Source organism: Westerdykella ornata, assembly GCF_010094085.1.
Source record: "Westerdykella ornata strain CBS 379.55 unplaced genomic scaffold EI97scaffold_40, whole genome shotgun sequence".
Taxonomy (NCBI): Eukaryota; Fungi; Ascomycota; class Dothideomycetes; order Pleosporales; family Sporormiaceae; genus Westerdykella; species Westerdykella ornata.
Window position 1 is genome coordinate 146,540 of NW_022986890.1, and position 26,028 is coordinate 172,567.

The 26,028-nt window shown below is 51.6% G+C and overlaps 12 protein-coding genes across 12 annotated transcripts; 7 read left to right on the forward strand and 5 right to left on the reverse strand.

Annotated features, from left to right (window-relative positions):
- Positions 1-470: 470 nt before the first annotated feature.
- On the forward strand, positions 471-1,363 carry EI97DRAFT_231168 (SPC12-domain-containing protein). Its single transcript, XM_033793952.1, has 3 exons — positions 471-809; positions 867-926; positions 975-1,363. The coding sequence occupies exons 1-3, from the start codon at positions 759-761 to the stop codon at positions 1,170-1,172; spliced, it is 309 nt and encodes a 102-aa protein (XP_033649864.1). The 5' UTR covers positions 471-758; the 3' UTR covers positions 1,173-1,363.
- A 115-nt stretch (positions 1,364-1,478) lies between these two features.
- On the reverse strand, positions 1,479-1,990 carry EI97DRAFT_386151 (E3 ubiquitin-protein ligase RBX1; the record flags this gene model as incomplete). The annotated part of the gene is made up of 4 exons (XM_033796052.1): positions 1,479-1,577; positions 1,633-1,703; positions 1,758-1,836; positions 1,886-1,990. The coding sequence occupies 4 exons, from the start codon at positions 1,988-1,990 to the stop codon at positions 1,479-1,481; spliced, it is 354 nt and encodes a 117-aa protein (XP_033649865.1).
- Positions 1,991-2,491: 501 nt separating this feature from the next.
- On the forward strand, positions 2,492-4,972 carry EI97DRAFT_437087 (uncharacterized protein). Its single transcript, XM_033799268.1, has one exon. The coding sequence runs from the start codon at positions 2,791-2,793 to the stop codon at positions 4,471-4,473; it is 1,683 nt and encodes a 560-aa protein (XP_033649866.1). The 5' UTR covers positions 2,492-2,790; the 3' UTR covers positions 4,474-4,972.
- A 516-nt stretch (positions 4,973-5,488) lies between these two features.
- On the forward strand, positions 5,489-6,868 carry EI97DRAFT_437088 (uncharacterized protein). The gene is made up of 3 exons (XM_033799269.1): positions 5,489-5,691; positions 5,754-5,880; positions 5,936-6,868. Exons 1-3 carry the CDS (start codon positions 5,620-5,622, stop codon positions 6,421-6,423), a joined length of 687 nt encoding a protein of 228 aa, XP_033649867.1. The 5' UTR covers positions 5,489-5,619; the 3' UTR covers positions 6,424-6,868.
- On the reverse strand, positions 6,679-8,063 carry EI97DRAFT_437090 (BAR-domain-containing protein). Its single transcript, XM_033799270.1, has 3 exons — positions 7,887-8,063; positions 7,728-7,824; positions 6,679-7,624 (listed from the first exon to the last, which is right to left on the reverse strand). The coding sequence occupies exons 1-3, from the start codon at positions 7,897-7,899 to the stop codon at positions 6,949-6,951; spliced, it is 786 nt and encodes a 261-aa protein (XP_033649868.1). The 5' UTR covers positions 7,900-8,063; the 3' UTR covers positions 6,679-6,948.
- Positions 8,064-8,204: 141 nt separating this feature from the next.
- EI97DRAFT_437092 (Nucleotidylyl transferase) lies at positions 8,205-9,719 on the forward strand. The gene is made up of 2 exons (XM_033799271.1): positions 8,205-8,741; positions 8,797-9,719. The coding sequence occupies exons 1-2, from the start codon at positions 8,595-8,597 to the stop codon at positions 9,529-9,531; spliced, it is 882 nt and encodes a 293-aa protein (XP_033649869.1). The 5' UTR covers positions 8,205-8,594; the 3' UTR covers positions 9,532-9,719.
- Positions 9,720-11,360: 1,641 nt separating this feature from the next.
- On the forward strand, positions 11,361-12,601 carry EI97DRAFT_453147 (Di-copper centre-containing protein; the record flags this gene model as incomplete). Its single annotated transcript, XM_033800443.1, has 5 exons — positions 11,361-11,446; positions 11,505-11,741; positions 11,808-12,091; positions 12,140-12,220; positions 12,288-12,601. The coding sequence occupies 5 exons, from the start codon at positions 11,361-11,363 to the stop codon at positions 12,599-12,601; spliced, it is 1,002 nt and encodes a 333-aa protein (XP_033649870.1).
- A 371-nt stretch (positions 12,602-12,972) lies between these two features.
- EI97DRAFT_231380 (DNase I-like protein) lies at positions 12,973-16,360 on the reverse strand. Its single transcript, XM_033793953.1, has one exon. It carries the CDS (start codon positions 16,227-16,229, stop codon positions 13,344-13,346), a length of 2,886 nt encoding a protein of 961 aa, XP_033649871.1. The 5' UTR covers positions 16,230-16,360; the 3' UTR covers positions 12,973-13,343.
- Positions 16,361-16,756: 396 nt separating this feature from the next.
- On the forward strand, positions 16,757-17,458 carry EI97DRAFT_386082 (PH domain-like protein; the record flags this gene model as incomplete). The annotated part of the gene is made up of 1 exon (XM_033796050.1): positions 16,757-17,458. A coding segment is annotated over one exon (702 nt), but the record flags the coding sequence as incomplete, so codon positions are not given.
- Positions 17,361-18,828, reverse strand: EI97DRAFT_231583 (uncharacterized protein). Its single transcript, XM_033793954.1, has 3 exons — positions 18,111-18,828; positions 17,738-18,051; positions 17,361-17,686 (listed from the first exon to the last, which is right to left on the reverse strand). The coding sequence occupies exons 1-3, from the start codon at positions 18,690-18,692 to the stop codon at positions 17,485-17,487; spliced, it is 1,098 nt and encodes a 365-aa protein (XP_033649873.1). The 5' UTR covers positions 18,693-18,828; the 3' UTR covers positions 17,361-17,484.
- Positions 18,829-18,878: 50 nt separating this feature from the next.
- EI97DRAFT_437095 (S-adenosyl-L-methionine-dependent methyltransferase) lies at positions 18,879-19,953 on the forward strand. The gene is made up of 3 exons (XM_033799272.1): positions 18,879-19,122; positions 19,206-19,472; positions 19,526-19,953. Exons 1-3 carry the CDS (start codon positions 18,925-18,927, stop codon positions 19,694-19,696), a joined length of 636 nt encoding a protein of 211 aa, XP_033649874.1. The 5' UTR covers positions 18,879-18,924; the 3' UTR covers positions 19,697-19,953.
- Positions 19,678-21,151, reverse strand: EI97DRAFT_470552 (subtilase; the record flags this gene model as incomplete). Its single annotated transcript, XM_033801774.1, has 4 exons — positions 19,678-20,028; positions 20,077-20,358; positions 20,410-20,788; positions 20,897-21,151. The coding sequence occupies 4 exons, from the start codon at positions 21,149-21,151 to the stop codon at positions 19,775-19,777; spliced, it is 1,170 nt and encodes a 389-aa protein (XP_033649875.1). The 3' UTR covers positions 19,678-19,774.
- Between the last annotated feature and the right edge of the window lie 4,877 nt (positions 21,152-26,028).

Below are 26,028 nucleotides of genomic sequence, written 5' to 3' on the forward strand. Positions count from 1 at the left end.
TTGCGGTCCTGGTGAAGACGGTATTCGAGAGTGTCTGCTGTATGAAGGCCAATTAAGGAGGCTTCTTGTAATCGCCTCCGTAGACCCACACCTTTGGGCCAAGAAGAGGACGGATCGAGGAAAACTTGTGGATGTAGAGGCCCGCCAACTTGATGGTTTGCTATGTTGAAGACGCCGTAGCGTCGGTGTGAGCTTTTGAAGGGGCAGCGACCGTCGCTGGGCAGGCACGGAGTGCGGAGCGTTGGGCTGAAAGTCTTTGCTCTGGTTCGGTCTAGGCCTTTGTTAAGAAGAGAGAGGTCGCAGAAGTTGGCACGACCGATGCAGACGCGGGCAGGCCGGAGGGCAGGACAGTCTGAGTTGCGAGCGCTGTTGACAAAGGGACTGGACAGAGTCCGTAAAGGACGGTGAGGGGTGGAGCGAAGAAAGGAGGGAGGCAAGAATGGGAGCAAAAAACGTCGAGATCAGGGAAGGCCCTGTGGAGCTTTTGCTTAGTCAGGAACGGCTAGCGTTCTCGGCCCGTCTGTTTTCCGACGTCCATTCTGATCTATGCAACCTCAATGTGTCCGGTGCATCCAGATAGCTACTCAGTCCGATCCGCCAAACTACCACTGCAGCTTTGGCGAGCGCCATTTTCCTGCAGACACCGCGAGGCCCTTTGGTCCATTCTTTTTCTTCGACTTTCAGCGAGAACCCTGTTGTAGCCCACCCATCCACCTCTCCTCCTTTACGTCGGTCGAGTAGTCGAACTCTACGCCGCCATGGCTGACCAACTGCTTGATCCACTACGCGACGCTTTGGAGGGACAGATTGTGCGTGATTGTGCTTCGCTGGCCTTCGTTCCTTCCTTGGTCTGCTAACCACCGCAGGATTTCGAGGGACAGCGCCTTGCTGAATTAATCACCACGTTCCTGCTGGGTGCGGCTGGGGTATGCCCTTCCCGCCGCTCTTGTCCGGGCGTAAACTCACCTGTATAGATTGTCGCCTTTTTCATAGGCTTCATGGCCCAGGATATCAGATTGACGCTCTACATCGGCCTCGCGGGCACTGCCCTTACCTTTCTCGCCGTCGTTCCGCCTTGGCCCATCTACAACAAGAATCCAGAGCCATGGCTTCCACCAAGCAGCCGTGCTATCGGAGTCAATATCGATGTTGATGGGAGCAAGGTTGGCTAAGCCGACACTTCAAGGGGCCGGGGCGCAATGAGAGGCGGCAGGTTTGGACATGTAGTATTCGTGAATGAAACGGATTATGCAGGGACCTCTAGCCCACATGTTTCAAGCCACGCTCTCTTTCGCAGAGCATCTGGAGATTCCACACCTGTTTTCATGGGCTGAGTACCAAGATATCACTCCTGAACGCCAGGTGACCCCATGCACGGGCGACCCTTCCCTATATTCCTTGTTGCCCATGTTGGTAGTCGTTGCGTGTGGCGCGGTCATGAAGAGGTAAACGGTGGTTCGGAATAACGAGTCCAGAGCTTATCGTCCATATTTCTGGAACTCCCAGTCGCGGTTGTCGAGAGGGCAGACTTGGCGCGTCTTCAGCCATCGGGATATGCAGTGGAAGTGGAATGCATGCTGTGAGCGTGTCAACCTGAGCCAATGCCTAGAAAAGGACGCTACCTGGACGGACATTGCAGATACCCCATGCCACTGTGCACTCCTCGCTGGTTGCAGAGGCCTGGTTTGCCTGGCACTCTATGCCTGCTGGGGTCAGCGTCCGTCTCGGATTGCGGTGCTCGTCAAAGCCTTGCTTACAGAGATCCATGATGTGGTTGCGACAGATGGCACAGTTGTCAACTACAATATCCCAGGCCCAGAGTGCTACCGCATTCCACTTGTCTGTGTCAGCGTCCGCTCGGAAGAAATCCATGTGGGAAGCTCACCTTCTTGACTTCGAACCGCTTCTTATCCCCTGTGTCGCCACTGCCTCCAACCTTGGCTGCCTTTGCCTTGGGAGCCGGTGCGTCCGTCATGTTTATGTCGGCCATCGGTGTGCCGGAGGGTGGAGTTCGCGATGTAGGTCCGAAACCTGATTTTGGCGGCAGGTTGGGTGTAGGTTCCAAGGTTTTCAGCTAGTAGGGGTTCAGGCGGGGCGAAGGTAAAGGAAAGCTCAGAGGCTGCGGGGTGGGAGCGTTGTGATGTGATTGTGTGTGCTGTTGGGCTGCTTAGCTGCCTGGAGTGTCGAAGCGCATCGAGGAAGATCGGAGAAGGTGAAAGGCATCATAGGGCACTCCTGGTACTACGGGTCCGCCTCGTTCTGCCCTTTTTTCTAAATACCTAGCTGCTAAGAGTTATATTACCATTTTCAAACAATTCTATTGGAAATAACTTGATCATGCCGCTGAAGCAAGGCGTTTTGACAAATTATGTCAACAAAAGTCACTGTTAATAACGGCAATCAAAAAGAACCAATCAGAAGGGTCCTTGCGCGGCCAAACCGCCTCAGAAAACCAAGCTGCGGGGGAATCGGGCCCCGGATCGGGCTCAGACGCATCACCAAAACGTCTTCCCACACCCCGCCCATCTCTTTGACAGCATCTTCAGGCGTCTACGCCCTTCTCTCAGAGCTCACCCTCTTTATCCAGCCCGCGAGATAGGGTGGACATGCAGTTCCTAACACGTTCCTTGCCCGACCATCATCAGAACACACAGTATTGTGCCACCCGCAACTCCACGACCAACCCCATCACCTCCACCATATTCCTAAACTCACGAATCGACCTGCTCGCTGGAGACCGTTCAAGTAACTCTTCGTCCCTGCCGTCGCACAATTCCGCCGCTCCTCGGAATGGCGCCGACCGATCAACCGCACCCGAGCATTGAAGAGTCACACGCAGCTCCGCAAGCTGTGTCTAGCACCAGCAAAAGACGCGCGCCTCAGCGAAGGCAGAGGGGGAATCGCGCAAACAATCCCCGAAGCCCACCTCATGGTGCTCGCCCGATCCCGATTGCTGGAGCGCCAGATTCCACCATAACAGATACAGACAGCGCCCCGCTGTCCGGTGAAGACGTCTCCATTCCCACTGCCCAACGTCGTTCGAAGAAACACATTCGAGCGCGGTCCTCAGCAGACCGTGCCGCTCCTGTGACAGATGTCCCTGAGGGCTCCTCCCTCACTGACACTGAACGGGGAAGCAGTCATGCCACAAGCCACGCCGTAGCTACACCATCCCGGACCCAAGCTGCCTACGCCGGCCCTACATTTCATGCGTCCCCAGCACCATCCGCACTCCCTGTGCCCAAGTTCTTGTCCAAATCGGTCCCAGCCAAGGTTGCGGCATGTATACCGGAACCTTTCCTAGGCAACTCAGAGGCCGCGTCCCCTCCTTCGCCGTCTCCTGCTTATAATCCTTCGCACCATCAAGCAGCCAATCCTACCTTAAGCCTCCTTTTTAAAGCTGACCGAGACGAGAGGGCCCGACAAAACGGACATGCCCCACTTTCTGGTGCATTCCTAGACTCCCCCGAGCAATCTGCAAGCAGATCGGGAAACCTGCGGTCCAATCAGGACTCGCAAATGACGATGAATGCCCTGTTCCCTATTGAATTGGATGGAGAGGGCCAAACGCAATCTCTTTCTCAGTTTTCACAAAATGCTGGCGCACATTGCTCCGTCACTACCCCCTCAAGGATGCCTCAAGGGGCCCGTGCAGTTCCGGCTGCCGACCCTCAGTCCTTCAAGGATCCCGCAGTTCAGGACCTCTTGAATAGGCTCTCGCTGTCTGGCCAGGAACCCGTCAATCCCTCGTCTTCGCACGTTTCTGCTCACGTTCCTTCGGAGCCGTCTTCCCGGCATCACACCCCATCCCCCTTTCAAGACCGCAGGTCTCCGATCCGCAGCGCTTCTGGACCCACTACACCAGCGCCTTCCACGAACGAGCTGCAGTCACCTTTCCACTATGGCAATAAGAATCTCTCACCGCTCTTCAAGGCTGCGAAAGCCGATGGTTTGAGGCGCAATTCTGGTTTGCGCACCGAGCTCACCCCAGGTATCCCTGCTGGTCCCGAGCAATCTCCATTCCAATCTAGGGGTGCGTCACGGCCAAGTATGGGGTCTACAGCATCGAACAGCTTTGATCTCGCTCAACATCATAGGCGTCCTATGCAAGGGCAGCAAAGTGTAGGGGTATCGAATGGCCGGATACCTCAGACGCCTATTAAGCACGGATACACTGGGCGGTCCGGTTCGTCCTCGCAATCTAATAACCCGCCAAGTACAGCCAGGAGCCCCGCAGCAATGAACAAGCCGTCCGCCGCCAACCCTTTTATTCCGTCGTCTGTACGGGCCAGGCAGTTCTCAACACCCCCTAAGGGAACCGGGTCGGAAGCACCAAGAGCAAGTACGCCCAAGGCAAGTGTGATGGCTGCGCCATCGACTTCTGCGTCCGAGACAGCTGCGTGGCAGACCGATGCACAGCAGCACTCGGCAGTTGATGAGCTGAAGCGGATGCTCAAGTTGGATGGCGCCTGAAGGCACGCTACTCGGCAGGTGCGGGTGTTTCTACATATTCGTGGTGCTTTGTGCACCCTGCACTATTTCGTTGTGTCCTCAATTCATGGTCTTACTTTCCATTTCCAGTTTTTGGTTTTTTTGGACTGGTTTCATCACTGCTATGGATATGGCAAGGTTGATAATGGGCGTTTTCCATGTGCCTCTTCGGATGCCTTGTCGAATATGTAAGGGGAACATGTCGTTTTGTGTATTACAGGTGATTTGTCTTCACCCGGTGGGTCTCTTCTACCTGCTCTTCTCTTCGGCTTACTTGGGTTTATGATGCAAGAAGCATTTATAGGAGTATGCGGGAAGGTTAAGAGGGGCGGTCTCTAGACGAGAGGTGCGCTATGATGATAAAAATCCCAGAAAAAACATAAAAAGGTTGGACATGATGTCCGCTGTTTTGCTCTACTCGGGCAAGACATAGTTCATGTCCAAACACTTTGACCTCTTTTGCTACCGGTGAAGTATCGAGCAGTTATACCCTTGGTACATATATCTACGGATGACCTTCGGTATGTATTTTGACATAGTGTGCGACTATATTGACTACGTTTGAGAATGACATCTATGATACTGGTCCTATCTCACTTTGGCCCTTAGGTGATCAGCACATTCGACGTGGAGAAGAGTGTTCATTCGTATGTGAAATGGGGCACAAAAGTGTTTATTGATACATGGATGAATGATTATCATGTACACAGTACAACGGTATTTACGATGTACATAGACAGTGGTTATCGGACGGTGGATTCTTGTGGTATTTACTGGTGTACCTAGTCTGGGTCGGCGCCACCCCAGCCACGCCGCACCCCGCCAGCACTCGGCTTCAACCAGGGTCGGCCGACCACGCCTGGCAGCACTCACACACCCTTTGCCTCTCTCTCCCCTCTCTCCATCTCTCTCTCTCCCTCTCTACCTACTACGTCTCCTCTCACTTCACCTCTCGGCCTTCTCTCTTCGAACCTTTCACATCACCGCGAGCCCGTCCCTTGCACATCTATCTGAGCCACGGGTCGACCGCTTCGTTCCCCCCATCAGCCCACGTCACAACCCCCGTCACAACCCGATAGAGGTCCTCGCTCGCTCTTTCGGCTTCTGGAGGATATTCCAAAGGGAACCATGGCGGGTGCCGAAAGGCTTTTAGCCAACGAGTTCAAGTTGCAGTCCAAGGAGAAATGGTCACACGTCGAGGTGAGCAGTACCCTCACCGTTACGATGAGAGCGACCGGAATCCCACTGACTGGATGACCCAGCTCATCAACGATAACATCTTCGAGTGGAGCGTGGCTCTTATCGTCTTGAACCCCGACTCGCTCTACTATGGCGGATATTTCAAGGCAAAGATGACCTTCCCGAGCAACTACCCGTACAGTCCACCAGGTAGGTTCACCCTGCGACAAATACGTCGGCAGCTTTGGCTTATACTACGGGGTAGACTTCCGATTCCTGCGGCCGCTCTACCACCCCAACATCTACCCGGACGGTCGGCTTTGCATATCCATCCTGCACCAACCCGGCGAAGATGCCATGTCTGGAGAACTGGCGGCCGAGCGTTGGTCTCCTGTTCAGCGTGTGGAAACCGTGTTACTCTCAGTTCTCTCCCTCCTCGACGATGCCGAGGTCAACTCGCCGGCCAATGTAGATGCTGGGGTTATGCTGCGGAATAACCCGGCTAAATACAAGGAGTTGGTGAAGAAGGACTTGGAGCTCAGCAAGCAAGACATACCCGCAGGGTTCGACATGCCCACACACGAGACAGCATTCCAGACGAAGAAGGAAGAGGTGGACTACGATATGACGTGGGAGGACAGCGATGTGGAGAGTTTTGGAGGAAGTGACTCTGAAGGCGACTTGGAGCTTGATTCCGACTTCGCAGAGGAAGAAGACGACGACGAGGATGACGAGGATGAAGAGGAGGAGTAGGAGAACGGCAATACCACCATGGAGGGCTACCTACCTCGTGGATGAGGTCCTCGCGCGGGGTTGGACCTGACCGTGCCGTGAACGCCGAACTTCTCCCTCAAGGGGTATCAAGATGAGGCGGATCACGCACCTTGAAACCTACTGCATCATGCTTTTCTTACTGCATTGTCTTTCATGTCTTTGAAGCGCGGCGTCACTGGGTTCTTTCATGGTTTCTGAGACGACAGCCCGTGTGTCATGTTTATCACCAGCTGGGCCCGGGGGACATATATTGGCGTCGTTCCTCGGAGGCGCCCATTTTGAGGCGTCCGTCTCCTATATGGGTCTGGATTCAATACATCAACCATGATTCAATTGTGCTGCTTCCCAAAACATAGCTGTAGATGCTGGCGTTGTATGCGTGAAAAGATACTCCAGCGATCATCTTACTTTCCCCATGTCTGTAACCTGGGAGTGGGGGGATGCGACAGGAAATGGTTAGCTACAACACGCCCCTCCCGAAACCATACCAATCCAATGCCAAAACTAAACGGTCCCTGCTATACTCAAATCTCTGATCTCCTGCAGGACCTCTTCCACGCGGGCGTCCAGCTCTCCTTGCGCATATTGGTCTCTCGTATTCGCATCCAGATATTGCTGCACCTGCGCCATCCTGCTATATGCCTCTGCACAGAACCTCAGCTGAATCTTGACCAGGGCTTCAAAACTCGGATCCAGATAGGGCACACGCAAATCGATCAATTGCGGCAGCTCGGTCGTGAGCGTTTCGTTCAGCTGGTCATACGCCGCCTTTGCCAACTGCTCATCCTTCTCCGCCCGCGGGAGCTTCGTGACGTCCTTATCGGGCTTGTCCGTCAGCTTCTTGACTTGGGCTCGCATGCGGTCGTAGTCCATCTGCTTGTGTTCTCGCTTCGTGATGCAGGCGTTGATGTCGGGGAAGTAGGAGCAGAAGCGCTGGATGGGGTCGAGTACGGTGGTGCGGTAGGGCCCGTCGAGCGCTTTGATGGTTTCGGCGTCCAGATCCGTCACGGCTTGCTTGTAGGAGCGCGAGACGCCGTCCTTGGTGCCCGCATCGCCATAGAAGGCGTCGATGGTTTCGGCGATGCGCATCTGGGAGGCCGTCATGGCGCGGAGGGAGTCGAGGTAACCTTTTGCTTCTTTTTGCAGCTTGTTGGCGGCGGCCTCCATGGTGCGGTATCGTCTTCAGATTAAACCTGGTAAGCTAGGTCCATAGGAGGGGCTTCGCTGCATGGCATGCTGGTTCCCGGTGCTGGGTGGGGTTGCAAAGAACAAGGGTTGCTCACCTGAGCTCGGTCTCAAAGTCTCGATCGTTGGTTCGTTCGACTTGACCCGTTTTCATGAGAACCTGGGTGGTGGCGCGGTTCACGCCCTTCTTGAAGCCTGCCAGAGAGTCAGTAGCGGTCTCCATAGTCGCAAGCGCGCGGACGAGGGGTAGAGACTACCGGTCCAACTCATGGCTGTTCACAGATGGATAGAATGTTGTGGGGATGCTATTAGAGGCAGGGTAAATGAATGGGCAGCGTGGGAAGTGAATACTGGTGGTTGTCTGTCCGAGGCGGCGTGGGTAGTGGTGAACGTGGGAGGTTCAGATGAGACGACAAACAAGTGGTGATGTTGTTTCACTTACACAGCAAGTCAGTCCGGTCACCACGGTTGCAGAGCGCTGCGCCACAAATGACGAAGCGCAAGTTCTTGGCACAGGGCTCTCCCTGTGGCCGTGCGCGTCGGTCCTTTTCCGTTCCTTGACCCGAACTTTCCCGAGGTTCCGTGATTTTCGACAAGCTTGGGGAAAGTACTTGTAAATGCTGTCACTCCAACCTCGTCCCTGCCGCCAGCTTCTGCGGCGCACAGCGCGGATAAGCATCTCTCGACGTCATCTCGGGCACAGCCACTCGTCTTGTGCTGTTTCTGGAGGGCTTCAGTCCCAGACACCGTCGTCTCCGCCATCCAAGCCCCCACCCCGAGTCATCTTCTCCGGGATTCAACCCACGGGCGTCCCGCATTTGGGTAACTATCTAGGTGCCCTGAGAGAATGGGTCAAGATACAAGATAGTTCCAATGGATCCGAGACGCTGTTATTCTCCATAGTCGATTTGCATGCCATCACTGTGAGGCAGTCCGCCGAGCATCTCCAGCAATGGCGGAAGCAGATGCTGGCCAGCTTCGTGGCCGTAGGGCTCGATCCCACCAAATCTTTGCTCTTCTGCCAGTCTTCAGTGCCCGAGCATGCCGAATTGATGTGGATTCTAAGCTGCAATGCGTCAATGGGTTACCTGGCCCGCATGACGCAGTGGAAGGTAAGCATCGTTCCATGTCTCCAACGAAGTCTCCGCTTATGAGACTTACCGACAGAGCAAAATGGCTCTGCCTGACACAGCTTCGCCATTCGATACCTCGTCTGCATCTGCATCGACGTCGCGAGAGTCTACCAAACTTGGACTTTTCGCCTATCCAGTCTTGCAAGCCGCCGACATTCTCCTCTACGGCACCACACATGTTCCCGTTGGCGAGGACCAGGCGCAGCACCTCGAGTTCTCAAGGCAGCTTGCGAATACTTTCAACCACACAATCACGCCTCAGGATCCAATATTTACACTGCCAGAGACTATTCTGTCGCCTGCGAAAAGGGTCATGTCGCTTAAGGAACCTTCAAAGAAGATGTCAAAGTCGGACCCCGACCCCAAGTCCAGAATCCTCATCACCGATGAGACGCAGGATATCAGAGCGAAGATAAAGGGCGCATTGACCGACTCCATTGAAGGCATCTCTTACGATCCTACCACCCGCCCAGGAGTGTCGAATCTCATTGACCTGATGTGCTATATGGATCCCACCATCTCCCTGACTCCTCATGAGGTGGCAAACGATATGCAGAACGTCTCCATGCGTTCACTGAAAGAGAAGGTCGCGGATGTAGTTGACCACAACTTGCGGGGCATAAGGGAGAGATATAAGTCTCTCATGAGCAAGGAACCATCGTACCTCGCGGCAATCAATGATCGCGGTGCATCGGCAGCACGGAAGATCGCCCAAGGCCGGATGGGGGCAATTAGGGCGGCGCTGGGGATGGGCAGCCTGGATTCCTAATGTGCGTAACGCGAGTTACTAGAGGAATTGTAGGATATACCACACTCGTAGGAGTGTATGTGTACAATATGTAGGAGGCAACGATTGTAGTTTACGTACCACGACTAGGATGTCCCATTAGCTTCAACGGCAGAGTGCCCTTCTTCCTGCGGCGTATCGAATATAGGTATCACGCTTCTATACCGCTGAAGATTCTTACTTCGGATTCTTCGAAAAATCCTAACGTGCAGTTGAATGATCCCAGATAATCTAGACGTTACAGAATTGTGGTCCAGAGTCAGGGTCAGACCGAACCCACCAGCTCCGTGTTCAGAATCCCCTCACGCTCACCGTCATTCTCCCCCTACTAAAGAGAATCCGAGCAGGAGGCAACAAGCAACTGATGGACAAAAGCTACGGCATCCTCAAAACCTACACCACCGCACGATCCCGTCACAAAGCCCCTTGCAATTAATAGACAAGAGCCAAGTTTATGTCAACCGCCAAACTCGGAGAAGAGGTAATGGACGTGGAGTGTCACGCATATAAAAGAGCCTTGTTCTGCGTTGTAGATAGCTTACCCTTTTGCGCGTGGCTCAGGTGTCATTTTTACATGGAGTGCTTCACCGCTTGGCACGGAGACCTCTACTCGAGGACAAACATTGGCCAACAGACATATCGGGTCAACGAAAAGACGTACCGGGTTGTGACGTTTTCTCTCTGTGTTATTTAGACCCTTTTGCTGACAGGTAGCCAGATGACGCGTGAACGACTTTCTACAGCAATCAATCCGACCGATGGGAGTACGTACAGCTATGCGTACCAACCTGGACCAAGTGCAAGCCCGCTTTATCGGCAAACGGACGGCCGTCACATCCCATAGATGATACATCAGATTTCTGGCTTTTACTCTCGTGCTCAATTCGAGTTATGGTAATTATGATAACTTCGACGTACTCACCTCGAGTTTCTGGGTTAGCGCTTAATCCTCTAGTTACAAGCGGTTTCCCAGAACTCCAAAGAGTTTCGGACGTCGTCTTTGGCCAGTGGGCATTGTGGGCGAAATCTTGAACGTGCAATGTCCGTTTCGTAGCTTCCTGGGCCGTCATGAGACCAGCGCCAGCATCATCCGCCGGGCTTTGCAATTGCAGGAAGGAATCAACTCGACTACTTTCCTCGGCATCTCTTTCATTATGGATTCGGAAGCTGGTCAAACTCTTCGGTCAAGCAGCAGTGCCTTTCGAGCCGGAGTTGCTGTTCTATGTATCTTAGACGCGGGCTAGACACGGGATTGGGTGCAAGAGTTGGAACCTGGAGGAGGTATAGGACATGTACAGTGGGATAAAGGTAACGCAGCACTGCATTATTCCTTGAAGGGAAGTTCCCACATGCATGAGATTCCATCACCTACCGTCCGTTGCCAGTGTTGTTGATGCATATGTTGCCATTTGCACACATGACAATCCTCTCTTGAAGGATAATGCGGATGCCATATTGGATCGGTATGCCTTGGACAGTGGCAGTATGCGCTAAAACGAGCTTCTGTGGTATCCCATTTCTCTTGAACACATGTAATGTCGCTGTAGTTGTACTGCGGGGTCTATCTATGCGGCACTGTAATCCCGACGGCAAACAATGTTCCTGCTAATTTATACCAGATGCAGCGATCGTCATCTGAGCCATAAGCATACGTTTAAACCTTCCTCGAAAGGACGACGGATGTTAAATCCGGCATCTACCCGAAATCTATATCATAGCTGACCGGGCACAGGACAGCTAAGTGAACGGGAACAAGGAATACTGTCTCTGATACAGATTAGAGAGGCGTCAGAATTCCCAGCGACGCAATTATGATTGCCTCTGTCGTCGTGCTCGCGGCCACTGCATTTACGTTTGCTTCGGCGGCGTGCACAGCACCAGCGAAGCGAGTGGCATGGTGAGTGTTATGCTCGGCCTCCGACTGGTTACTTAACAGGATAACCTTAAGCATACAGGCAGGATATGAAGGCGGCAGACAAGGAAGCTTATTTGAAGGCAACAACTTGTTTGCTCTCGTCGCCAGCCAAGACCAAGTTACCAGGCGTGAAGACGAGATGGGACGACCTCGCATCGCTTCACCAACTCCATGCACTGCAGATACATAGCACGGGCCTTTTTCTACCGTACCATCGCTACTTCTTGCATGTACACGAACACCTGGTTAGGGAGTGCGGATACCAAGGCCCCATGAGGTGTGTATGCGCGATGATGCTTCGAGGGTCAATACCTGGATCATGGGAGTGATCTGACGAACATAGCTACTGGGACGAGCCACGAGACGCGGGCTCATTCTCCAAATCCACAGTCCTCGATGGCAAGCTCGGGTTTGGTGGTAGCGGCAAAGGTTCCAAGAACTGCCTCGCAGATGGGCCCTTCGTCAACGCCACCGTGAACATCGGCCCAGGCTTCAAGACGGATCCTCGTTGCGTGAACCGAAAGATCACGGACAACCTAAGCACACTGACAGGCAAAAGCTATGTTGAGAGAGCACTGAACGGAGAGGAGTACTGGGCAGTTCAAGACGCTATATATTCCGGACCCCGTAAGTCGAACATTGCAAAATCATGACTTCTTACTGAGAGAAGGTTAGATCTCATGGGCCATGCTGCTCTTGCCATGATGGATGGTGACTCCATCACCTCGGCGGGCGACCCTCTCTTCATGCTACACCGTATGTGCCACAAGATTGGCAAGAACGCTGCCTAGGTGTTACGCGCCGCTGACACGTAAATACATAGATGGATTTGTCGATAAGATGTGGTCGGATTGGCAGGCGGCGTCCCCAGCTCGGCTCACTGCCATCAGCGGCCCTAACGCGCAGGATCCCAACGTAGGCTTTAGCGAGTTCCCTGGCGGTATTGAAGAGGAATCCAAAATGTGGGGTAAACCAACTCCTGCAATGCTAGCAGTGATGCCAGATCCCCAATCCGGTGATGGGGGGCCGACAACAACTTTGAACCATGTCTTCACTAGCTTTGGCATACTTGCAGATGTCCATGTCAAAGACATCATGGATACCCGGGGCGGGTATCTCTGCTATGTATATGCTTAGTTTGCGGTTTCCTGGTGCCTTCATCGCAAAGCAATGCAAATCGTTGAAGTCGGGGGCAAACAGCAACAACAGTATTATGCAACCGTGATCCGTACCCTATTCCATCTTTCGAAATACATCTTACAGGGAAGACACCGCAAATGTGACGGTAAGGGCTCCGATTGCTTATCCTCATGATTCAAAGAGAAGCGAGTATATATCTTATTAGAACGGGTGGAGCGAGCTGGCAACATCGAAATTGGCCGTTGAATGCTCTGATCAACCCTACCTCGGTGCCTGCCCGAAAGACGGGTATTTGGTATAACTCAGTGTGACTCTTGACGATCAGGGTCAATGAAGGGGGTTTGACGTATTCTTAATTCCACAGTCTCTGCGCGCTATTCTTGCGTCTAACCTGGCGATTGTAGTGTCCTATGCACTAAGGTCAGACAGAGTACGGGCATAAACTGTACAGGCTTGATGCATCCGTGTACAGCCGTGTCGGTGTCATGGGCTACACGGGCTACGAAAGCGATATGAAGGTAGGCATTTTCAGGTTCATTCAAAACGGTAACCATGTTTTCCAGATCTCTTGGAAGTGATGTATGGGTGGTGGTGGTCCCTGTTACTTCACTCACCTCCCTCATCGTTACATAGGCAGCCCACATTTAAACTGGGCCCAGAGCCTTCCTGTTTTCGCCAGGCAAACTCACAAGTCATCGTTAGTGCTAATCATGGCCCTGAACGGTTGGCGCCGTATAAGTCAATGACCGTCTATCAGAAACAGCTGCATCATGTCTATGACTCTGTCTTTCCGGGCAGCATTTTCCCGGTCCCCAGGGCGCTCCATCTGCGGCAACCTGAAGATTGCATCCGCGAACACAGTAGCGTAATTAAGGGCGATGAGTTGACGTGTCGCAATCTCCGGAGCTTTGCTCAGTGTTCCCCTCCGCACAGAGACCTGGGGAGACCGTGGAAGCTCTATATTTGACAGTGTTGCGTTCTGCTTTTGAGTTGCAGCGTTACAAATCTCGGAAGCGACGCGGTCCAGCGTTGTCATGAGCATGAGGAATGAAGCACTGTGGTGTGGTGCCGAAGATAACACCTCGAGCGCCCACATCTTCTCATCATCTGATGATCTCCGCGATTTGGTCCTGGTGGCAAACCCGTCATCTAGGGTCCTCCACATCGCCTCCGTGACCACGCCATCCTCCAGACTCTTCAAGAAGCGCAATAACACCTCTGAAAGCAACTCGAGCTTCTGCATGGGCGTCGTATTGGGCTCAAAGGCCGAGTTAAAACAGGTTCCGCAATCGAGGGCTTCGCATATTAGCATGAGCTCTTCCTCGTGAGCATTATTGGCAAAATATCTCGGGTCCTTGACAAACGGCCATCCAGCGTTGTTGTACCATGGAGCGCGTTCAGGCTCGCGGGCAGTCATAGCCCACTCGGCAAGGGTTCGCTCAACCAACTGTTCAATGGCCTCACACAGTCGGAAGATCTCGCGCGGGACCGACCACATGACCGCCTCTTCTAGCACTGTGGGCCGGGGTTGGCGCTTGCGGATGCCGCCTGGGGGCACCCTAACCAACGCATCGATGGAGCGTCCGAATGAAGACGGCAGCCATCGACCACGGACGGCCAGGAAGTAGTCACGTCCACCTGCGACGTGCAAAACCAAAACATCGTCCAGGGACATTTTGCCCTTGTTCAAAAGTCGCACAGTTTCCATTGCAGCCACATGAACTTCGAGCTCGACACTGCATGCTTCACCGGGCTCCACCGTATACCGTGCGCTAGGACCGTGATTGTTGCCCTTGAGAGCATCATCTGCCGGCTTGTCGAATCGAACTGTCAGCCAGGTAGGTGTATTTCCCGTCATCCAGATGGTCGCCGGCACTCTGCCAGTATTTGCAATAGTGACATGTCGGCGGGACGGCTTCAAGTAACAAACATCCCCGAAATCAGCGCCCGCGAATTCATCCTGGGCCACAGCCATCGATGACCGCTCCACCACGACGGTGACGGACGGCCTTTGTTCGTTCTCTAGCCGGTCGAGCTCCTTCGCGACGTCTTGACGAACGGCAGCTTTGAGTGGCGGAACTACAGCATCGAATGTGAGCAAGAATACAGCGTCCAGTGGCTTGTGATCAGAAGAAACGATATCCAGATGAGTACCATATCGTTCGACGATGAGGCGCCTATCATAGCCCTCGCTCCCAACTGTCGGTTCTGGCTCCGATTCATGACCAGACTCGAAATCGTCCGGGGTGGCATCCCCATCTCCATCGGCGGCCGGGTCGTAGTCATATAGCACCTCCTCCTCATCCTCGCCAGCACGGTCCACGCCTCTGGCTTTCAGCTCCTCGTCCCGTCGTCTCGCCTCTTCGCGCTCGCGGGCCCTCGCATCATATTGGTCCTTGGACGCCTTCGTGCGGTAGAGAATGCGATCGCACCAACTCGGCCCGCGACGCTTGTCACTGGAGTCGAAGACGCCAACCTTGCCAACGTCATACTTGTACGATGGGAGGAAGCGGATTGGAGGCTCCTCCCAACCGTCATGAAATGCTTTCCCCGCCTTCTGCGACTGATGAAGCTCGTCGTGCGACAGTAGCGACGAGAGAGTTGTCTGAAGAGACGCGGGATCCAATTCTGGGGGTATCTCGATGTCATTTTCCGAAAATTCTTCTGAGGAAGCTGCCCTCGAGGCGGTGGATAATGATGCATCTGAAGAGGCATGGCTGGCCGTCTCTACCTCTGCGTCAAGACCGAGTGTGCGGGTGTGAATCGAGAGTAGCCGACGAACGTCCTCTCCGGGAATACCTTCGAGCCGATAGTTCAGATCACCAAACCAAAAGGCTACGTCTTCATCGCCCATGCCTTCACTCGTTCCCTGGGATGACCCCGTAGCATCCGGAATGGGACTGAACCTGATGCGGCTGACAATTTGCGAAGCATCCCAGTTTCTTCGATCCAACGCAGCCTTATCGGCACCAGCAGCTAGGTGAGAATTGATGAAGACAAGACGCGTGGTCTCCCCGAGTACAATTCGCGCGGCAACAGCGCCCTTATTACCCATGTAGCCCATCAAGCCGGTCCCTACGCTCGTAGTGCTAACTGACTTGATGTGGGGGACGGCGGCGGGCGCGGCATATATCAGGAGGAGCAGACCAACCAGCTGCTGCTCTGCAATAAGCTGATAGCCTGGCGGTAGAGCGCTCTGCATAGAGTTCTTCCACCGGTTGGGTACAGTGGGATCGGCATACGGACGCAATGCCTCCGCGGCAGAAGAGACGTCGACTATTTCCTGCAGACCCAGCGCGTAGATGCCGACCTGTCCGTCACGCACGAGCGCTTGGCTGTCGTCCTCTGGATCATCCGTATCACCAGCTGTTGCAGATGTTGAAGGTTGGTGTACCTCGCTATTCACAAACCAGGTCGCAAGGTCCTTGTCGGTGTCCTTCAGTCCACCTACATTCCACGTTCCAACCTTGATGCGAATAGCGCGCGGGCGAGTGTACTCAGCACGGCGTTCGAACAACCGCTGGGCCAGAGACTGAGGGGTTGAAACTTGCGTCGTCCCGTCTGCTGGTTCAGGAAAAGCGCCTGGTATACGCGCTTCCAGGGCGTCCGCGGATGAGGAGGACATGGCAGTTTTGCGGGGCAAGGAGGCCGAGGGGTAGTGGAGGAAAGATGGCTGCGATAGTCACGATGGGTTTATTTCACGCCATGCCGTTCAAAATACTACGTGCTTGGTTAAACAGCAAGTCTTTGGCGAAGGGTTACGGGAAGAGTCTCCCGAGAATCTCGATTGTACGGGTTTCAGAGCTGGGGAGCTCAAGGCGGCGATACAGCGTGGTGAAGGGCTTGGAGAAACATTCCAGGTAAAGTTGACCGTGCTAGGAGCTGGATGCTGGGAAAAGGCTGTCTCGAAGTGGCATCGACCCTGAAATTCGACGATCTACGGAGGTTGATGACGTTTTGTTTCACCAGCCACTTGCACGGCCACAATATGCTTAGCCACACCAAGCTTCCAAGGTTTCCGCGAATTGCCCGAACCGACATTCTCCCAGCAACGTCCGAGGAACACCCAACGAGCTCTCCCGAGAGCGCCGGCAACGCGATTGCGAACTCCCTCCGTCACCGACTCACAATCATAGTCCAACTTCAAAACTGCCAGAGTCGACCGTTATGCCGTCCAAGCCGAAGAAGCAGGCACCTCCCGCGGTGGTTTATCCCACGCACGCCGAGCTCGAACAGCGCACGAGAGACCTCAATCTGGCCGTCCTGCGTCGTCACTATCCCGGAATCATGGCCATCAAGCACACTGCCGCATACATGGAGCTCTACAACGTTAACCGAGACACGGGCCAGTGGGAGAAGGGTGAAATCGCAGGCCCCGTCTTCGTCTGCAGACTGGAGCCAACCTCCCATCGGCCCTGCCGCTTCTCTGTGGTCATTCTCAGTCGCATGGGACTCAACAACTTTGAGTGGAATATCTCTGGCGACGACGACATGGAGATTGAGGGCGAGTTCATCATTCTCAGCCGGGGTGACGGCCACGCGGGTTATGGGCTCTGGGTGTGGGAGCCACCGTCAACAGCCAATGTTCGGAGCAACACGGCCGCAGCAATCCAGGACGCCATCGACAGCGTGAGAGAAGCTACCCAACTCCAACCTCCGCAGTCTGCCAGGCACGCCGTTCCCAGCCAGCCCACAGGCCATCAGGTCTCCCTCCTCGAGCTATTTGGCCAGGGCACTGGGCAACATGCCAGGGATGCCAGCCAATACGCCCAGGAAGGCGGACCTGCCACCAACGATGTCTTGGCCCAACTATTCACCAAAGCGAAGCAAGATTACGAGGCCACAGGCTCATGAGTGGAACCATCTCGGCGATTGTTGCTTCATGACGCTCCTAGGTCGCGCTCGACAATGTCACGTACGTAGCTGCAGACCCTCTCAGCAACAGGTATGCTATGCCGGATGCAGAACCCATGAGGCCACCCTTCAGACTCGTCTACCTCCATTCGAGGCAGCCAATCTGGGCTCCCATTCCTTTGGGATCCGCGCAGTCTGATCAGTTCTTCGCGTGTCTCATCCGCGACCCTGAAGCTGTGTCAGCTACACGCTTCTTTCCAATTCGCTCGCAGAACCTACCAGTGATCTGACTTTGCGAATAGGAAACGAAGTGTTGGTCGCGGGTGTGGGTGCGGTGAAGCGTGTGCGGCTCCCCAAATGTCTGCGTCCCATTTGTCGATGGTAATCTCCTTCATCTCATCGTTGGCCATGAACAAGGCCTGCTCCACACCACGGCGGCTCTTGACAAATTCGGCAGTCACTCGGGCAGGCGCGGGAGGAAAGCCTACGATGCGCTGGATAATCATGGCCAGGAAGGTGGTTGGTACAAAGACTGTGAGAATCCGGGCAACGAAAGAGACAACCAAGGCAAAGTGTGGAAGGGCAAGGAAAGGCTATGTACAGTGGTTAGCTTAGTACCGCCGGACTGTGCTGCGCAGGCCAACGTATATACACTCATCTTCCGCCCGCTCGAGCTCTTTGCAAGATGCATGATAGTCGCGAACAGCAATGCAGCGCCGGCAACTCTGATACTGTCGTTCTTTGCATCTATCTGTGCCTCGGCCTCTGCCCTCAATCGCCGCATAACCTCGAGGGAAATGTATGTGCCCATACTGTGACCCATGAGGATGACGCGTACATCGGGATTTCCACTAGCCCTCGCTGCTGCAACGACACGTTTCAGCGCAGCTTTGGACAGCTCAACCTGCTCCCTGACAGTATACGGTGGCTTCCCCCCGGTGCTGGTGACGCCCGAGAGGGAGTAGTCATTTTCGGCCTCGGCCTCTTTCTTCCGTGGGCCTCTCTCGATTTCGAAACCCCATAGGCTGCGCCCATATATCTCATAGTCGATGGCCGGGGAAGAAGGCGAAGGGGAAGAGTGGAGAAGGCCAAACAGATGGGTGAGAAAGGGGCGGTAGTATTCTATGAGTCCCGGGTTGCCGGTGACGAAGTAGATGATGTAGGTGCGCCTGGGCCCTCCTGAGACCGACGACAGGGCGTTGCGCAGGTGAATGGTTGAGGCGGGCAGGTCCATGATTGCAATTTGTCGGTTCTTGGGTCTCTCGAGGGACTGGCGCAGATGGTGGTTAACAAGAATGATGTTTTCGATAGGTCGCCGAGGAAAACATGCAGAGTTGAGCCAATGAGATAATAGATTGAAGGATTTAAACTCTTGTCCAATCAAAAGGCCGACACTTTCTCAACCCTACCACGGGGTCATTCTCCATCAAGTCTGCCACGGAGCAATTCTAGTAAATTCATCTGCAATGGCCGACGCAACATCCCTCGAGGAGCTGGCCCATTCCAGTTACTGGGATAAGCGGTACCAGAATAGCGACAAGGACTCCACTTTTGAGTGGTTCAAATCGTTCCAAAACCTGCAGCCTTTCTTCTCTACACATTTGCCTCCGCCCACCAACCATGGTAAATGCCCACGCATCTTGCACCTAGGCTGCGGAAACAGTGTGAGTAGCCTCGAAGGCAACCCCCCATCTCCTAGATCCATGTCAACATGCCGTGCTGACGGGGATGCACGATGACGCCCTAGGCGCTTCCCATAGATCTCCATTCCAAGGGCTATCAAAACCAAGTCTGCGTCGATTTCTCCACCGTCGTCATCAATGACATGACCAATCGCTTTTCCGATAGATCGGGGATTGACTGGAAGGTGGCTGATGTGAGATGCATGACCCATGTCGAAGCGGGCGACTTCGATGTAGCAATCGACAAAGGTACGCTGGATGCCATGATTTCTGGAAGTCTGTGGGATCCTCCCGCCCATGTTAGGGACAACATCAAGAAGTATATAGATGCAGTGAGTGGCTGCACGATCACCGCCATAGGGCAAGGCTCACCGTCTTCGCATAGGTCGTCAGAGTGCTGAAGACCGGTGGCGTCTTTCTGTACATCACCTACCGACAGCCGCACTTCATGAAACCACTGCTGCTCAGGGACGGTATTTGGGACCTCAGGGTGGTTGAATTGAAAGAGGAGGCTGGCACGTTTGAATACTTTGCATTCGTCCTGACGAAGAAATAGAAACAAGCGATCTGTCCATGGCCGCAGTTGGTTTCTGCGCCCTTCTTCTGTCCACCTCGAATACTTCTCGACACATATTCAAAGTCCACTGAGATTGTATGCAAGAAGATTCACGGTGCCTCCAGGAATGCCAGAGAGCACATTTGGTGTGGCGGCCTCCTTCAGCCGTTCGCACAGCGCCACCGCAGTCCTTGGTCCTTCAAGGGCCAAAAAGTAGGCGCCGAGACCTGCAATGTGAGCCGCAGCCACGGAGTTGCCAGATAAAATATTTGTGGCAGTGTCACTTGTGGCCCATAAGGAGGTGATGGAATCGCCTGGTGCCCAAATATCGACTAATATGGCATGAGCATAAGACTTCCATTTTTCTCAACGATACTTACTGGTAGGTCCATAGTTGGAGGAAGACATCCTTGCATCGGCGCTAGTGGTCCCGCCTGCTGTGCATGCTGTGGGTTCAGAAGCCGGCGAACTGTTGTCTGTGGTGGCTGCACCACCTGCGGCTACGGCGAACATGAGACCTGCATTGGATGCATTAGCAACCGCATTGTTCATGGCCGTACTGAAGCCTCCGCCAACGGCAAGAAGCGCGGTTGCTTTTCCCACCCGTCCTTTGGTCTGCATATCCTGGACCGCCCAATTGATTGCTGAGATAACCTGTGAGACTGAAATAATGTTAGATACATGCTTCACCGGTGATGGCCCCTAAGACCTACCGGTGCCAGATCCCGTATCCCCCACGGCTTTTACTGCAATAATGCTAGCGAATCGTACAATGCCATAGGTTTGACTAGACACTATCCCCGCGAGGTGAGTGCCGTGTCCGTTGATGTCATCGTTCGAGCCTCCGACAGCGTTGAAGCCAAATGAAGCTCGGCGTTGGAATTCTTGATGGGTGACCTTCACTCCCGTGTCCAGGATGTAGACGTAAGTACCCGCCGTAGGCTCGTACACGTAATCCGCGCTACCTCGTACCCGATGCGAGATGCGGGCAAGGTTCCAAGGTGAATTTGTCTGTACTCTCCGTGAAAGATGTGTGTGGGATTTTGAAGCCGTAGTAACCGTGACTGTTTGATCTGCTTCGATGTATGCCACCTAAGGGAATTAGTCGCCGGCGAGGCATTTGCCGCCACCGCAATGCTACCTATGCCTGGAAAGAAAGGCAAAACTAGCTACCTCTTCTCTCTCTGCTAGGATAGATACCACGTCGGATGGCGCCTGGAGGTAATATCCTCTGAATCCAGGAAATTCGTATGTAGAGTTCCTCACAGCGCCTCGTGCGCTCAGTACATCATCTGCGAACTCCAGATGAGAAATGAGTCTGGATTTGGAGACCGATGGCTTGAGAACGACGATGAAATTGTTCGGCACGGCACGTGTGCTTGAGGAGCTGATGATGGGTGCTGCGCTGTAGGCACCAATGGCGAAAGATAGAAGGAAGAGGACCGAGGTTCTCATCGTGCCTAAGGCGTTGTCGAAGGATGGGTGGGATATATGGCACGGCACGCACACTGTGACAGGACACCAAACTGCCTTTTAGCTTAGACAGTAGTCTAGAAGGGCTGCCGGAGGATCGTAGTTGACATTATAATATGCCCAAAACGGAAGGTGTTCGTGTTAGTAACTTGGCGTTGCCAACTGTACAACTAGATAGATAATTCCTTAGCAATTTTCCGCGCGTCTCTATATACACACAAATTAGTATAGATACTAGGACAGTAATAGAACCTATAAAAGAACTGCTAATATATCTACTAACTTAAAGCTTTTTATTTATATAAGTAGGCCCTATCTTAGCCTATATATAGAGTTTCTTTTTTTAGTAGTCTAACTACTATAGAATATATTATCTATTTAGTACAAAGCCTCTCTTTCTATAACACGTTACGTAAGCTTTCTAGTACTATAGTTCTATTAGATAGGAAGCTATTTTTATAGATATTTTATCTAGTATTAGATAGAAAAAGTTAAAGAATTTATTTATACTAGTACTATCTTAGAGTATATAGCTAGTAAGCTTATAGTAGCTAGAGTATCTCTATCATAGCTAGTGCCTTATATAGCCTTAGCATCTAGAAAAAGAATAATAAAACTAGTATTAGGTCTTAGCCTTATATATAGAAGTACTTACTAGGATATAATTAGTTAATCTATCTTTATTTAATCTTTATATTACTATAACCCTTTTTAGATACTTCTAAATCTAATAAGTTCTTTAAAAAGTATTTCTATATAACGTTATTTCTATATAACGTGTTTCATAAGCGAGTGCCCCACCCAAGCGAGCGCCCCAGCATACACTGCCAAAGCACGTGTATAGCAACAACACATAATGTCTCAACAACACCGAGCTCAGAGAACCTATACTGAAGGTGATGTGCAGCTTGCTATCTCTGATATCCAAAAAAATCAAATCAAAAGCCTTCAGCATGCTGAAACAATCTACACTGTTCCTCGAAGGATGATACAACGGCGATGCGCTGGAACGTGCTCTCGACGTGACTGCGAGCCAAACTCAAAGTGCCTGACAAAACTAGAAGAGGAGGTGATTGTGGAATGTATACTTGATGAGAGTTTATGTGGTGTGCCAGTATCGAAGGCAGATGTACGAGATATGGCTGACAGATTGCTAAGAGAGCGTGGTAGGAAGCCTACTGGCAAGAACTGGGTTGATAACTTTATCAAGCATATACCTGAGCTGCGAACATGATGGAGCCATCTGTACGATCACCAGCGAGCTGCCTGCGAGGATCCAGCAGTTATCCGGCCTTGGTTCACTCTTGTTCAGTCGATGAAGGTGAAATATGGTATTGTAGATGAGGACATCTACAACTTCTACGAATCCGGCTTCCTAATGGGCAAGATATCATCTCAGCTTGTTGTTACAGGTTCAGAGAAACCTGGAAAACAGAAGAAACTATAGCCTGGTGATCGTGAGTGGGTTATCCTGGTACAAGGTATCGGCACAACAGGACGTGTTATCCCACCCTTCATCATCTTTGCAGGCAAGGTTCTTATCTCCTCCTGGTTCGACAATCTACCTCGCGACTGGATTATTGAGGTCTCTCCTACTGGCTGGATTAATAATGATCTCGCACTGGCATGGCTCAAGCACTTCGACATGCATACGAAGACTCATACTGTAGGGGTATACAGACTGCTTATTATTGACGGGCACGAGAGCCACTGCTCAGTAGAATTCCAGGACTACTGCAAGGAGAACAAGATCATAGCTCTCTGTATGCTTCCACACTCATCACACCTCTTGCAGCCACTTGATGTCGTCTGCTACTCGCTGCTAAAACGTCTGTATGGTGACAGGATCTCAGCCTTGGCATGTAGCCGGATCCACCATATCAGCAAAGAAACCTTCCTACCAGCCTTTAAAGTGGCTTTTGAGAAGGCGTTTACAAAGGAGAATGTCTATGTAGGGTTTCGAGGTGCTAGAATAGTCCCACATGACCCAGAGGCTGTGCTATCAAAGCTAGATGTGCAGCTGCGTACACCAACACCACCCGTACCAGATGCTGTCAATTGGGAAGCAAAAACACCGTACAACGCCTGCGAGATAGAGGCACAGTCAACACTTATTCGAAACAAGATTCAAAGGTGCCCAGGGTCCTCAGCAAGTTCTATAGATGAGCAGGTGCGGCAACTTACCAAAGGTGCTCAGCAGATAGCACATAATATGGTGCTAATGCAGGAGGAATTGAGTCACCTAAAAGATGCAGTAGAAGTAGCTACAAAGCGCAAGAGTCGTAAGTGGCGATATGTGCAGACAGAGGAGACCTTAACAGTTGGTGAGATATCTGATTTGATTGCTGGAAAAGAGAGTAGCAGTTATAATGGAAGCAAGATGCCTGCGAAGAGAGTACATCGAGAGAGGCACTGTGGCCATTGCGGTGAGACTGGGCACAACTCCCGCACTTGCAAGGTTGAAATACAGGATGCAGATGATAGTGAAGCTTCTAAATAATACTATATTATTATGTATAGCACCAATTATTGTTGTAGTGTTGCGCAACGTCGCTGTACATACGCTTTGGCAGTGTACGCTGGAGCGCTCGCTTGGGTGGGGCGCTCGCTTATGAAACACGTTAATAGTTATGCTAGTATATAAAAGATAGAGTCTGCTATATAAAGGGTATAGTATAGTAGGCTCTATAAGCAAAGATTAAGTTTAGAAGAACCTTAATCTAATAAGGTTATATACTAGTTATATAATATAAAGCTATTATATATAGAGAGAGTTAGGATCTATTATATATAGCTAGATAACTTTTACTAAGATACTAAGTAGCTAGGTATAACTTAGAAATTCTAAGCTAGCTAGGTTGCTACATAAGTTACTAGTAAAGGTTGCTACTATTCTAGTAGTCTTTATACCTAGCTTTATAGTAATAGCTACTATTGAAAAATACCTATATTATTAGCAGTTTATAGTACTAACTAAGCTAGTGTCAGCCCTACTGAAAGGTTCCTTCTGTTCAACATCTACAATGAGAAGGAATTAAACAAGGATTCCACAACACAACCTCTAGGGGCTACTACTATTAGGAGGACTCTTTTGCCGCTTAATCTAGAGCTTCCTTTTGTCCTTTTAGGAGATTTCAATTGCCACCATCCTTGGTGGAACTCCGCAGCTCAGAATGTCATCCGAGAGAGCCAGGACTTGGTAGAATGGCTGCAGGGCTATAATTGCCAATTGCTTAATAAGGAAGAAGAGTCCACCTATTTCCGCTCTAACCTTACTAAGCAATCTATTATAGATCTAGCCTTCTACACCCCTTCCTTTAAGGAGAGCGAGCTTGATAACTGGGCAGTGCTAGAGGCTACAGGCTCTGACCATGCTACAATAGGCTTTTCCTTATTTACCAAGGAGGTAGATAAATTCCTCCATCCATTGCTTAGCAGGTTTAACTTTAAAAAGGCTAACTGGAAGCTATTTAAAAAACACCTGCTTATAGCAACAGAGATAGAAGGCTTAGAGGCTAAGATTACTACACTAGAAGAGCAAGTATCTTCCTCTAGCAATACTGCAATAGAACAGGCAGAGGAGGTAGCTGTTACACTTACAGCTTGTATCCAAGAAGGGGCAAATATAGCTATCCCTTTAGCTAGGCAGTCTGAACATTCGAAACCCTGATGGACAGAGGCACTTTCTCAAGCTAGAAAGAAGATGGTGAGTTGTTTAAAACAACTACAACAACAGCCTACAGCAAAGAGCCGGATAATAGCCTATAAAAATGCTAGAAACTTCTATTTCTCCAGTATTAAAGAGGCTAAGACGAATTGCTGGAATTCTTTCCTAGAAAAGGCAAAAGATAAGGAAATATTCACTGCCCTTCGCTATGCTAAGCAGAGAACCACAAGACGTATTCCTCCTTTAGTATACAAAGACAAAGAAGGTGTAGCGGAAGAGTTCAAGGAACAATGTAAAACTTTAAGAGAAACGCTATTTCCTTTGCCTCCTGTTACCCCTCCACCTAGGTAGAGAGACTACAAGTCCAGGGATTGGGAATGGCCACCGCTTGAAGAAGCTGAGGTTAAACAAGCTATTGAGACTAGCTCTCCTAAGAAAGCACCAGGGCCAGATCAATTATCCTTCCTAGTCCTTAGAGAGGTCCTTGCTGCTATAGGGAGCTTGCTTTCCCGTCTCTATAAGGCTTTATTTAATCTAGAGCACCACCCTAAGGTGTGGAAAGGTGCGATAGGGGTTATCCTTGCAAAGCCAAACAAAAAGAATTACTCCCTCCCTAAGTCTTATAGGGTTATCTCTCTTATTAATTGCCTTGGCAAGGTATTAGAGAAGATAATCGCTACTCGCTTAGGCTACCTAGCAAATACAACAGACTTGCTAGACAATAGCCAAATAGGGAGATGACAACAGAGATCTTCAATCGATGCTACCTTATTACTTCTCAACTACATTGAGAAGAGCAAACAGCAGAAAAAGAAGATAGTCTCTACCCTCCTATTAGACATAAAGGGAGCCTTCGACCATGTCTCTAAAAACCAACTCCTATCTGTTTGCATTAGGCTAGGTTTACCCCTTAGCCTAATAAAGTGGATTGCTTCTTTTGTAGAAGACAGGGAACTACAGCTACAGTTTAATGGACAAATATAAGATAAAGAGGAGATAAATGCAGGAATCCCACAAGGCTCTCCTGTATCCCCTATCCTGTTCCTTATTTACATAAGTGAACTTTGTAAAAAGGAAGGGAATGTAGCTTTAAACTAAGCTACATTGACGACTTTTCCTTCTCTATTGCCTCAAACTCTACACAGAAAAACTGCCGAATTCTATAAAAGATAGCTGGCGAGCTAGTTACAGC